At 35.4% G+C, this 12,122-nt stretch overlaps 2 protein-coding genes and 1 non-coding gene across 3 annotated transcripts; 2 read left to right on the top strand and 1 right to left on the bottom strand.

Moving 5' to 3' along the window:
• The first annotated feature begins 2,624 nt into the window (after window positions 1-2,624).
• LOC119765298 (lipase 3-like) lies at window positions 2,625-7,229 on the top strand. Its single transcript, XM_038248885.1, has 4 exons — window positions 2,625-2,805; window positions 2,869-3,276; window positions 6,438-6,740; window positions 6,802-7,229. Exons 1-4 carry the CDS (start codon window positions 2,686-2,688, stop codon window positions 7,195-7,197), a joined length of 1,227 nt encoding a protein of 408 aa, XP_038104813.1. The 5' UTR covers window positions 2,625-2,685; the 3' UTR covers window positions 7,198-7,229.
• A 132-nt stretch (window positions 7,230-7,361) lies between these two features.
• Window positions 7,362-7,434, top strand: Trnav-cac. Its single transcript has one exon. It is a non-coding gene; the product is annotated as a tRNA-Val (tRNA).
• A 208-nt stretch (window positions 7,435-7,642) lies between these two features.
• On the bottom strand, window positions 7,643-12,122 carry LOC6044768. Its single transcript, XM_001862193.2, has 3 exons — window positions 11,885-12,122; window positions 11,514-11,812; window positions 7,643-8,067 (listed from the first exon to the last, which is right to left on the bottom strand). Exons 1-3 carry the CDS (start codon window positions 11,940-11,942, stop codon window positions 7,978-7,980), a joined length of 447 nt encoding a protein of 148 aa, XP_001862228.2. The 5' UTR covers window positions 11,943-12,122; the 3' UTR covers window positions 7,643-7,977.

Here is a 12,122-nt window from a genome sequence, read left to right as displayed (position 1 = left end):
AATTTGTTTTAGAATATATTTTTCCACGAATTGTCCTTACCTAGTCCTAACCAGCCAAATTCTTTAGAAATTCCACGCTTATGAATTCTCAAGATTCTGCAATATGTAGATACCATTTTTATAAGGACCATTTTTGTATGGACAGTTGCCTGACTCGATTCCGTATGCAAGAACACTTATCTTGTTTTATCAGTTGTTTGGATATAAATTCGCATATTAATTGTCAATACTGTGTTATTTGATGAAATCTAACATCAACTTTCATTTCAAATTGGTTTAGATGCTGTTGTCTATGCCCAAACAGTTACATAAAATGAAAATATTAGTTTAACAAAACTGAGAAATATTTCACTGAAATATTTCATAGGCGTCCGAAGCACCGGAAAGCAAAGCCAAAATTTATGGTTCTGATTTCTTCAAATTCTAGCAAATTTTTATACAGCTGAACAGCTTATTTGAAACCTAAAGAATGGCATTCACTGAAATTTCAGTCCAAATTTGTGCGATTTGTAAGCCTGTGTCCGGAATTCGAAGCAAAAGTGTCCGGATTTCAAATCAGCTTTTATCAGTGTCCGGAATTAGAAGCACAACAAGCTATTTTAATTTTAAAATTCTGATGGAAAATGGTTAAAAAAGACAAATTTTGCATACATTCTCTTAAAATTGACAGTTTATACTACAACCTGATGATATTTCTACATTTCTAACTTATTACATGATTTTTTGTCAGGAATGGAGCTACAAACTCCATGTCTGAAGGGTCTGCAAATTCAAGTATTGGACTAACATTCCTACCCTTGTTGAGCCGCAGGCTTCTTGGGAGGGCGCCGGTATTGACTAATAAAATAGGGGTATTCTGGGGTTAAACAGTAAACTTCAGTTAACTTCAGCAGATCTGTCAATAACGGAGTAGCAACTCATTTGGCAGTCAACCATGCTCATAAGACTCTCTAGTCAGAAATTTACTAACACATTCAAGGTATATTTCCATGGCAGCTGGACGGTTTTTTGCATCTAATTTCCTATCTCTTTTTAGCAAAAGTTTTTTGTCAGGCGACATCAAGCCGTTTTTTTTTTTGGTTGACCGCCCGGTATATTAGCCAACATGAGTATGTGGTATATCCGAAGTGATTTACCCTTCGTTGTCAAGTGTGCTCCGAATTTTTAATTGAATTGGTGGTGAATTTTGCTTCGGATTGAGGAAAAAATTGCAGGATCTATTAAAAAAGAAGTTTTGCTAGCAAGGAAAAGTTAAATTCAAATAGAAATTAAGTGTTGTGCGTAGAATAATGCAAAAATAATGTTGGCTTGTGATGAATGTTTTGGTTGCCATGACAGGAAAAGCAAGCCCAGTTTGTTGATAGCGGTACGCAGAGCCATAGATCGATCACAGCGGTACGCGAGTGCTACGTTTCTTGAGGGCTGAATTGTCAAACGATCGTGATTTTTACATTTGTTTTACACATTTCAAATATTGTTGTTTCGTTGCGTCAAAGTTAAAAAATCGCTGCGCGTGTGTATATTTTTTATTTTGTTTCAAAAATCTTAAGGCACATAAAGCATTGCGGGCACATTTGTGAACGACGAACTCTGCCAATCGATGCCTCTGAATGCTTATTGAATTTGTGAAAATGTCAAAAAAGAAAACTGGTGAAAAGTGGTTTTGACAAGATAGGGGAAAAAAGAAAATGTGGAGTCTTGTTTTTGTTGCTTGATGTTAATTTTGAAAATGTAGTTTTATTATGTTTCAACGAGAAGAGCTGAGGGACGTGCGGCACAAAATCCCAGGCCGGCGGCACGCGTTCGGTGGGACACCGGGTTGAAAACGGCTAGATCAGACCTGGTGACCGTGGCGTTAAACGCCCGGGAGATGTTGTGAAGTTGAAAAATCGGAAGATTTTTTAGGCTCAAGAAGAAAAGAAGAAAGTGATGAAAACGCGCCAAGAAGATGAACAGGAGGAATGAGAAGAACTGTTTTCTGGTGACAAATTCTGCGCTATTTTCTCGATTTCTCATGAGCAACAGAGGAAAAACAGGACTTCAAAAGAAAATAATTAAAGGCATACACTTGTCTGTGCCCTGCCCCGGCACAGTAGCCGCGCTATCCAGGTGACTACTAATGGCCTATCTACAATCACTTTACTTAGAAAATTGTACTTAGCGTAGGAATTTGAATCCATGCAAAGGAATCTGATCTTCCACAATGATAAAGTAAGCCAATTGGTGACTTGACGTATGGTTTGGAAAATTTCAAAACCTACGGCAAGTTGACGTTTCTATATCAAAGGTAAACAAACAACTGCATAGCAACGTATAACAGCCCAGCAAGTTTGCTAAGTTGATTGTAGATGCATCTACATGACGACAGTAAGTTACGTACTATTTCTAAGCAATTTATCTGTTCTACGCAACTTAACTATTCTAAGTAAAGTGATTGTAGATAGGCCATAAGTCACACCAGCTACGCACTGCCAGCGCGTAATTGCCGCAGCTCGCTAGTTAACACTTGCATGATATGGAAAACTGATTGTATCAATTTTCCACATTTTGAAGGGGGAGCTCTCCAGGTTCAGACTTAGTACGTTAAGGGGGGGCGACGACGACGACAATTAAATCAGTTTAATCAGCGGATGGTCCGTCACCGCGCGGTCATCAGAAGCATTAGTGCTATGACCGGGGTAAGAAATGGAACTGTCAGCAGCTGCTCTCCAGTTACTTTGTGTGATTTTGGCGCTTTTGGCGAGGAGTTCGATTTGGGCCTCCAGCCCGTTTCACGTGGAGGAACGGGACGCCAAGTTGAGAGTGGTGAGTGAATTTTGGGGTATTTTTCAAAATTTCATGTAGTTTTAATAATTTTTAAATTTTCAGCCCCAACTAATCCAAAAATATGGCTACAAAATGGAGGAACACCAAGTTCTAACCGAGGACGGTTACCTCCTGGGACTGTACCGAATTCCGGGAAAAAGAAACTCAACAATATCCAAGAACCATCCAGTGCTAATGATGCACTCGTGGTTTAGTAGCTGCGCGGATTATGTCCTAATTGGTCCGGGAAACGCCCTCGGATACCTGCTGGCCGATCGAGGGTACGACGTTTGGTTGGGAAATGCCCGTGGAAATCGGTACTCGCGGAGGCATCAAAAGCTTAAGGTGCGATCGAAACAGTTTTGGGACTTTAGCATTCACGAGATTGGATATTACGATGTGCCCGCGTTGATCGATTATGTGCTGGAGAAGAGTGGAAAGAAAAAGTTGCACTATGTTGGATATTCACAGGTGAGTCCTTCAAACAAACAAAAAAGAAGAAGAAAATGTGATTCAACTAGTTACTAACAAAGCAAAGAAAATACAAAGTGAGAATATAAAAGGAAAATGCTTGAAAAGTGAAACAGGAAGTAAAAATCCCCCACAAAAGGTGTTGAGAGTCAGCTGCTGCCCCCACGAGCGCATTCTAGTTGCACTCCTATCTTGATTTTATGGGCAGTTTTGTGCAACAGATTTTGAGCACGTGCAAACATCAGATAAAATGAGAGATCAAACTAAACGATGAGAGTTTACGTTCCCACACGTAAAGAAATCGTGTCGATGGGGAACGGTCTGTTCTAAAAACCGTTGACGGGTGCACCCAGAGGGGATGAGCTGTCAAAATTTCCCGTATCGCTCATCCAGCAATATGGCCGCCGATTGTTATTGTTTTTTATAGCCTTTAAAGTCAACCGCCACGTTTGATATTCAAAATAAATTATCAGAAACCAATTAACTTCATAAAAAGTATCTTAACTGTTGAAAAACTAAACATTTTTAATTAAATTTCCAGAAAAAGAACTTGACAACACATGTGACATTTACCCTTTTTAAACCCAGCATTTGGGTAAACGGTCCAAAAAGTGGGTACCCTACCAGACCAAGGTATGTAGATTAGTAAGGTAAGGCGGGTTTTCTTGCTGTCAAAATAGGTAGTTAGCACACAACCTGGATTTTATATGGAGATTTTCAAAAAAGTGAATATTTGACCATTTTTCGGGCAAATTTCACCGGAAACTTAATCGAAACACGCTTTAAAAGAAAAATATTTTCTCAAAAAAATAAATTCAACTAAACGCGTTTTTCGGTTCAGTTTGTCATGCTTAACAACCCTACAGAAAAAGATCCGGTGAAATTTGCCCGGAAAATGGTCAAATTTTCACTTTTTTCAAAATCTTCATATAAAATCCGGGTTTTTTGCTAACTAACAATTTTGACAGCTTGGAAACCCGCCTTACCTTACTAATCTAAATACCTTGCCCTGGGTGCACCACATCGTCACTAGGTTCACATTTTCAACACATCCATTTACGAATGTTTACGGGTTTGTCTTGATTTCTTGATTTAGTAACGCTTAGTCTGTCAAAAGCACGCAGGACGCAGTTACTGTTTTGAAATACAGAGAAGCCTCTTTTTTTCTAATTTGTCGACACGGAAAAGAAAATCTAAATAAATATAAATTTGCCAAAAAAAATAGACAATTTTCAGGAAAAAGCTTTTTTCATTGGTTGCCAAGTATTGAGAACTACATTTTACTTTTGGATTGTGCATGCATTTTTATTGTTATTGAATTTTGCATTTATGTTTAATTTTGTTAAAATTTTCTAGAAAAATTCTAGAAATTTAAAAAATTAAGAAACTTAAATATTTCTTGAATTTTTAAATTTCTATGGTTTTTTTAATTCTATTTTTTTTAATTTCTTGATTTCTTCAAACTTTTTAAACTTAATCGAATCATTTGAATTTCATTGTTTTATGTTATTCTTGCATTTTTCAAATTTTACTTCGAAGCTTCCTAAAATTCTTGGATTTTATTTAAATCCTCATTTTTGTATAATTGTTAATTTCTTAATTTTTTTGGTAGTAAGTTTTAAAATCTTATGGTCTCACATTTTTTATGAAACTAGGTTATTTTTAAATAACAGGATTAGCTTCTAAACATTTTTGTCACCGCTAGCAAACAAAAATTATAACTTTTGATAAAGTACGCTTGAATTACTTTTTGATGAAATTTCCTGAATTTCTTGGATATCTAGAATTTTTTTTAAATGTTCAATTTTATTATCTTAAGTTTTATTTAATTAACATAATTTTCCGAATTTACAAACAAAAATAACACCACTTTCAAAGTACACTTCAAATAATTTTTTTAATTAATTATTAAATTTTTCAAGATAATTTTTTAAATTTATTAAATTTTATTGAGTTTTATGAACTATTTGTATTTTGTGAAAATATTTAAATTTATCAAATTTCGTCAATTCCTAGAAATTTAAAATTTCTTAAATTTTATTAAATTATTTAAATTTCCAGATTTTGTGAATTTCTTCAATTTATAAGTTTTTTAAGTTGTCTGTGCCACTGCTTACAAGCAAAAATTAGGCCTTTCGATAAAGTACACTTGAAATCCTTGTTTATAATAATTTTAATTTCTTGGGTTTCTTAAATTTTTGAGAATTGTTTTATTAATTTCATTAAAGTAATTATCCAATTTATCTAAATTTATCGAATTTTACTAAATTATTTGAATTTAATAAATTTCTTGAACTATAATTTTTATTAAATTTCATCAATTTCGAATTCCTTTGAATTCCTTGATTTTTTAATACTTTTTTTAAAGTTCAAATGTTTAAAGGAATTTAAAGTGCCATCAAATGAAATAAATTTAAAATGCATTCCCCTGCGTATATAATCATTTTTAACATGTTTGAATTAATCCAAAAATCTTTGGAATTTTGTTGAATTTTCAATGTACAAAAGATTTTTTTCAACATTTTTTTTTTCGTCATATCTTACATTTTTTGAAGACTTATGATATCATATCAACTGTACGAGTGTATCCAGGTTTTTAAGCGAAGATGGCGTTCGAATGTTGAACGTCCGAAATGTCAAAATCGCGCAGTAGCACCAACATTAGAAAAAAAATGCGGCTGTCATGCCATGGCACCCTTTTTGTAATGTTGGTACCACTGCGTGATTTTGACATTTCGGGCGTTCACCATTCGAACGCCATTTTCGCTTTAAAAGCTGGATAATGCATTTAACAATGGTTTTTTCACTGAAATGTTGAAATTCTAGCTTGTAGCTTAATTTTTTGTTTCATTAAGGGTGCACAGCAACCAAGGAAGTTGTTGTCTTCTTATTCCAAAATTGTCAAACTTACGGACCCAATCCTGCAAGAATCTGATTGTAAAAATAGTCAAACTTTGTTGTAAATAACTACGAAGACAGTAATTTAGGGGATGAATAAAAAAATAAATCGATAGTTCCCGTAGTTTTGAAGATACTAAAATGTCTGTAACAGAATTCTGGGTGCAAAAGCTATGGTTGATGTGTACCGTTAATGCATTTTCAATCAATATCAAGTAATAAAGTTGATTGAGTTTTTAAATTGATTCCCTGTCCTCCACCAGGGCACCATCGTCAGCCTGGTCGCCCTCTCGAGCCGTCCCGAGTACAACGAAAAGGTCATCCAAGTGCAGCTGCTATCCCCGGCCGCGTACGCCTACCGCTCCCTTAGCATCGTCATGAGACTCCTCGCCTACATGGCCGAATCCCTGGCCGGCGGCTACACCGCCTTTGGTTCCCACGAACTGCTACCCAACTGGCGCTACCAGTACGAATTCTACCGGGCACTGTGCCCCGCTCCCCAGCAACTGCTCTGCCGGATGTTGATCTACGAGGTGGCCGGAGCGAATCCGGACCAGCTGGACACGGTGAGGCCTTCCGGTGTTCTAAATTTTCTAAATTTTCTAAACTTTCCAAATCAATCATCAGAAGATGCTCCGCATCTTCCTAGGTCACTTCCCGGCCGGTTCCGGCATCAAGCAGTTCCTGCACTACGCCCAGTACATCCGCGAGGGCATCTTCCGGCAGTTTGACTACGGGGACGACCGGCTGAACTGGGCCGCGTACGGAAGCGCCACCGCTCCGCGGTACAACCTAACCCGGGTCTCGACGCCCGTGTGGACGTACTACGGGCTCAACGACAACGTGGTCAACTATCGGAACGTGCGTCGGCTGGAGCGCGAACTGCCAAATCTGGCCGGCAGCTACCAGGTTCCGGACGAACGGTTCACCCACGCCGATTTCATCCTGAGCAAGAACGTGAAGCGCGTGCTGTACCGGAAAGTCATCCGGAACTTGGAGGCCGCGGAAAGAGGTTCCAATTAGTGGGGGAGCAATAAATGTTTACAAACTGCCAACTGGTTCTGGTTTGCCTATCTGTCAACTACCCTAGCCAATCCAAGTAGGTTATTTTAAACTTAACCTCAAAACACAGAGTCTTGTCAAGCCGTCGTCAGCAGTGCGGCTTTGAGCAAAGCTTTAATCACCCAGTTTCCGTAGTGTAGTGGTTATCACGTCTGCTTCACACGCAGAAGGTCCCCGGTTCGAACCCGGGCGGAAACAGAATAACTTTTTTTGTTTACTTTTCATTCATCATGCGAAAGAAAAGTGTGTTTTGATGCATGGGTTGCTTCGGGATTCGTTTTGTTTATTTTTAGATCTCAACTGTCATGGTCAACTGTGGCATTCGCCACAGTGTGAACTGTGGACAAAAGGGAAAGTGCGTGATTCTAATGGGAATTTCTTTCCTCAATGATTTGTTTAGTTTGACTTTGTTAGACTATAAACAATTTATTCGTTTTTGTTTGTACAAAACAAAATATGCTTATCAACTCACTACTAAAATAAGATTTGCAAAATGTACGAAATATGGAATGCTAGTCGAGCTTAAAAACTACCTGATATTCGATTGCTAAAAGTAAAACACATTCCAACTGGACGGAATTGGTTGGTCAAATTTGAGATTCTCGCTAAAAGGCACTTTCATTGTAATACTTTTTAATAATAAAAAAAACTAACTTTATGGACGAACTCTGCTAAACTTTAGCAAACATCTACGGAGTTTTGGAGTGTTTTGATTCTGATTGGTTCAGATCTTGTCGCAGATTACAGATTGTAGAGATATCTGGCAAGGATAATACTTACCATCGTTCCCAGGAACGCAATCATCGACATGCTTTGAGGGGGAGCTCCACTCTGAAAGAAGTGCAAAATATGTTAATTTTAAAATAGATACATTTTTTTTTCTTAGCTATAACAAAACATAAATAATAAATTATTTCAACCTCCAACAATTTATAAACAAAATGTTTTGCCTTCAACACTGAACATTATAAACATCAATATTGAAACTTTTTTTAATTAACCTTTCTTTTGGTTAATGAAAATATAATGGCATAATCTGGGATGATGTCACGATAATTTGTTGGAAATTGTGATTTTTGGAAAATAAGGCAGTTGTTGTAAAAAAAAACCACTAAAATTTGAATAAAATCAATGTTTAAATAAAATCACAAAGAAGAATTTCCTTGAAAAAAATTTACAATCTTTCAAAGAATTAATTTGAGAAAATCACTTTTTGTGAAAATAGTAACAGTTATTCATTTTTTAAAATTGAAGCCAATGCACTGTGGTCCAGAACGCAAAATTAAGTGAAAAATGGATTTTCTGAAAAATGGTGAAATTTTGGAGCTTTGGTGTCTTCAGAAGAGTTGTTGCAAATGGAAAGGGGCATCTTTTGATTTGGTTGAAAATTAGGGTGGTTCACGATTAGGGTTATTTTAGAAATCTTACTATTCAGGAATATTTTTGGGATTTTTTTTCTTCTTCTAGAAAGTTGTTGGCTTGCCAATTCATGCAATTTTGTCGAAGACACCAAAATTTTTTGCTCGTAATCTACGCCTTCTACGACCAAATTTATAGAAAGCATCTGAGCAAACCTTCAAAAATCAGTTTTATGAACGTGGAAATTCAGGGTTAAGTTTTAGAGAAAAGTGATGTTCGGAGCACTTTTAGAACTCTAAAAAACGAACATTTTTCTTATTTGGCATGTCAATTTGGACTTAAGGGTCAAAAGTTACAGCCATATTAAGGTAAAAAAGATGCAAATTTAAAACTTAAATATCTTGAAAAGGTGCAAGCCAAATTTTAAGTAACAGGTTGCTTTTAAAAGAGGAGACTTAGCACTACAAACGCTAAAAAAATCTCAGGGGTGGTTTTCTTAAAACTCGAAATATCTTCATTTGAAAAAAGGCTAATTTTAAAGGGAAAACCACATGGGACCACCCTAACGATTTTCGAAAAATTTCCAAATATATGTTTTTTCCATGTAATTTTACCCACTGAATCTGAATCTGCCATCATTATTGAGTCAAATTGTCAACAAATCGATTTTTGGTCATATTTTGGGTTTAAATGATAATTTTACATGGAAATCCAAAATATGACCAAAAATCGATTTGTTGACAATTTGATTCAATTCTGAGGGCTACTAAGAGTCGTATCAACAAAGTTCAAAAAAGCAAAATAAGGGAATTTTTTCAGAATTTAAAAAAAATCAAGAGTGAGCACCAATTTTAAAATATGAATAAATGCAGGGTGACCACCCAAATCCCATATTCATATTCCCGACTTTTCCGGAACCTCAACAAATATGTATTTCTTATCAGAAGAATGACTTAAAATCAAAAACTCTTTATAAAAAGTCAATATAAACCATCGGACAAATTTCTAAAAAAAAATCATTGACAGTTTAGTAAAATAAAACTTCAATAATAATAAATGCCTAAAAAATTCACTTCAAAAATGGAACCATAATTTTGATTCAGGGTAAAAACATAAATAATCAGTCTTTGAAAATAGCCGAAAGCTTAACAATACCCATTATTTCAATGTTTATTTTTAAAATTACCGAACATAATTTTTTTTTTTTTTGAAACTTCGTTTCAGCTGGAAATGAAAAAGATAATGACAAAAAGTTAAAGACAACAACATTTTAAATTTTACACTTGTTTACATGTATTATTCTTTCAAAGAATTTAAAAATATCTATGAATTCGTTTAAAAAATATTTTTACCAAGTATCCTTTAAAATTTTGTAAATTTTGATATTATTGTCGATTTATTGAAGTGTCAGTATTTGAATGTTTAAACTTTGTTTCAATGAAAAATCCAGTTTGATAACTCTTCATATTTTACCACTTATTTTTGTTTTTACTTATTTGTAATAACTGAAACAAATTGTTATTAATTTAATCAAGCCAATCCAAATTTCAATTCAATTGGTTCCGTCATTTTTAAAAAATATGTCATTTACATGCTATTTAGAATACATTGTATAACGTTTATTAATAAATTTCTTATCAAATGAAGGCTTTTTTAAACTTTTTACTTATTTTGAATTTGAGAGCATAAAACGAAAAAAGACGTTAAACTTAAGAAATACAACATTTTCGTAAATTCATTAATATACTAACAATAGCTTTTTAAATATTTTCAAAGCGTAAAAAAGTTTTTCATTTTTTTCATTAAGATCGAAAAACATTTGAATTTTTTTTTGAACTTTAAGTAAACTGAAAATCTTAAATAACCTTGTCATTCTCATATAGATTTAAATAGTGAAAGGAACCCGAATTTTGAAGTTAGATGCTGAAGACGAATTGGGTGAAATTAATTTCAAAGGTATACCAAATAATTCAAAATAATTCAAGAGCTAAACATTATTTTTCAAACAAGGATGCTTGAGATTGCCGACTTTTCCCGACTTCCTAACAAAAAACCACAAATTCCCAACTATTTCCCGATTTTTCGTGTATTTTGGCGATTTCCCGATTTCCCGACTTGAGTGGCCACCCTGTAAATGCAACTATTTTCAAAAAAGTTTCCTAAAAATGGCTATAACTTGAAAACGGTGCATTTTATCAAAATTTCTCTGAAGTACTTTTTGATTGCAAATTTGATTTTACATCGAAAAATGAAGTTGAAAAATTTTTGCGACCAGTATTTCGATTTTTTGAAAAAAATCAGTATTGATTCAAAAATTCATAACTCGATCAAAATCTGTTCTGAAATGTCTGAAAAGTTGGCATTTGATGTCCCCTAAAACATACCAGAAAATAAAAAAAATGTGTTTATTTTTTGCAAATCAAGTTTTAGTGACAACAAGTGAAATGAAAAATCATCAAAACAAAATTTACCGTGTAACATATTTTTTCAGTGTAGTCCTTATCCATACCTACAACTTTGCCGAAGACACCAAATCGATCAAAATATTCCTTCCAAAGATTTTCGAATTTTCATAAATCATTTTTGTATGGACAGCTGTCAAATTTGTATGGAAAATCATATGGACAAACTAACGATGCAAAATGGCTTCTTTGGGCATACCGAAGGCCGGATTAAAAAAAACAAAAAAAAATCGAATGACCAGAGAATTGCTCAGCTGTCAAACAAGATACCTACTTTCTGTCAAAATAGGGTTGCAAACCAAAATTTTCAAAATGGACCCAAAAATAAATTTTAATTTGAAAAAATAGGAGTTTTTTCCTCAATATTGTCGAATTCAGAAATTGATTCAAATTGAACAAAAGTTGTACAAGAACTGGCGTCCCGTTTCACCTAAAAAATGCATGTCCTCTACTCACAATCACAAAGTAGTTGCACCGGTCGCCCTGGCAGCACTCGGCGCAGCTCCAGTCCTCGTACCAGATGTGCGTACAGTACGGCATGTACTTCCGCCGGGTCTTCTCGCACACATCCTTCGAGGCGCACCGCTTCGACACGTAGAACTGCTTCAGCGCCCCCAGCGAAAAGTACGGCTGACTGCCCCACCGGATCTCCGTCAGGCAGGCGTCCTCACCCTCCGGGCAGGTCTTAATCGTATTCAGGCACTTTTCCGTGTTTCCCGTCTGGTTAGAACACACGTAGCACTCGAACGCGGAACCTGCAGCGATTGGAACAGGTTATTGATATTAAAGTAGGTGTGAACCTTGAATTCCTTAAGGTTCGAACTTACAAGAGTTGAACAACGCCATGGCTAGCACCAAAGTGGCCACCATCTTGAGGGGATCCATCGTAAGCCGAATTTTGTTCAAGTTTTACCAATTATACAACAAAATTGTTCAAAAATACCCTAAATAACATAAAAAAAAACAAATGAATCACTAATCGACGGCGAGACTGTATGAACTTAAAATGACAGCTACGGGAACAGGCACGCCCTCACGCAAGTAGAGAAAACAGTCAACAAGTGT

Source organism: Culex quinquefasciatus, chromosome 1, assembly GCF_015732765.1.
Source record: "Culex quinquefasciatus strain JHB chromosome 1, VPISU_Cqui_1.0_pri_paternal, whole genome shotgun sequence".
NCBI lineage: Eukaryota > Metazoa > Arthropoda > Insecta > Diptera > Culicidae > Culex > Culex quinquefasciatus.
The sequence above is the reverse complement of the archived record's forward strand: the minus strand, read 5'-3'. Positions and strand labels throughout refer to the sequence as shown.

Bases quoted from the DNA above. Each gene is read 5' to 3' on its own strand.
- LOC6044768 (XM_001862193.2), bottom strand. From the start codon at position 11,942: ATGGATCCCCTCAAGATGGTGGCCACTTTGGTGCTAGCCATGGCGTTG. The intron at 11,813-11,884 runs GTAAGTTCGAAC...CAATCGCTGCAG, and splicing joins CATGGCGTTGTTCAACTCTT to GTTCCGCGTTCGAGTGCTAC. The intron at 8,068-11,513 runs GTGAGTAGAGGA...CACTTCTTTCAG, and splicing joins GGTGCAACTACTTTGTGATT to AGTGGAGCTCCCCCTCAAAG.
- LOC119765298 (XM_038248885.1), top strand. From the start codon at position 2,686: ATGGAACTGTCAGCAGCTGCTCTCCAGTTACTTTGTGTGATTTTGGCG. The intron at 2,806-2,868 runs GTGAGTGAATTT...TTAAATTTTCAG, and splicing joins GGGACGCCAAGTTGAGAGTG to CCCCAACTAATCCAAAAATA. The intron at 3,277-6,437 runs GTGAGTCCTTCA...GTCCTCCACCAG, and splicing joins ACTATGTTGGATATTCACAG to GGCACCATCGTCAGCCTGGT.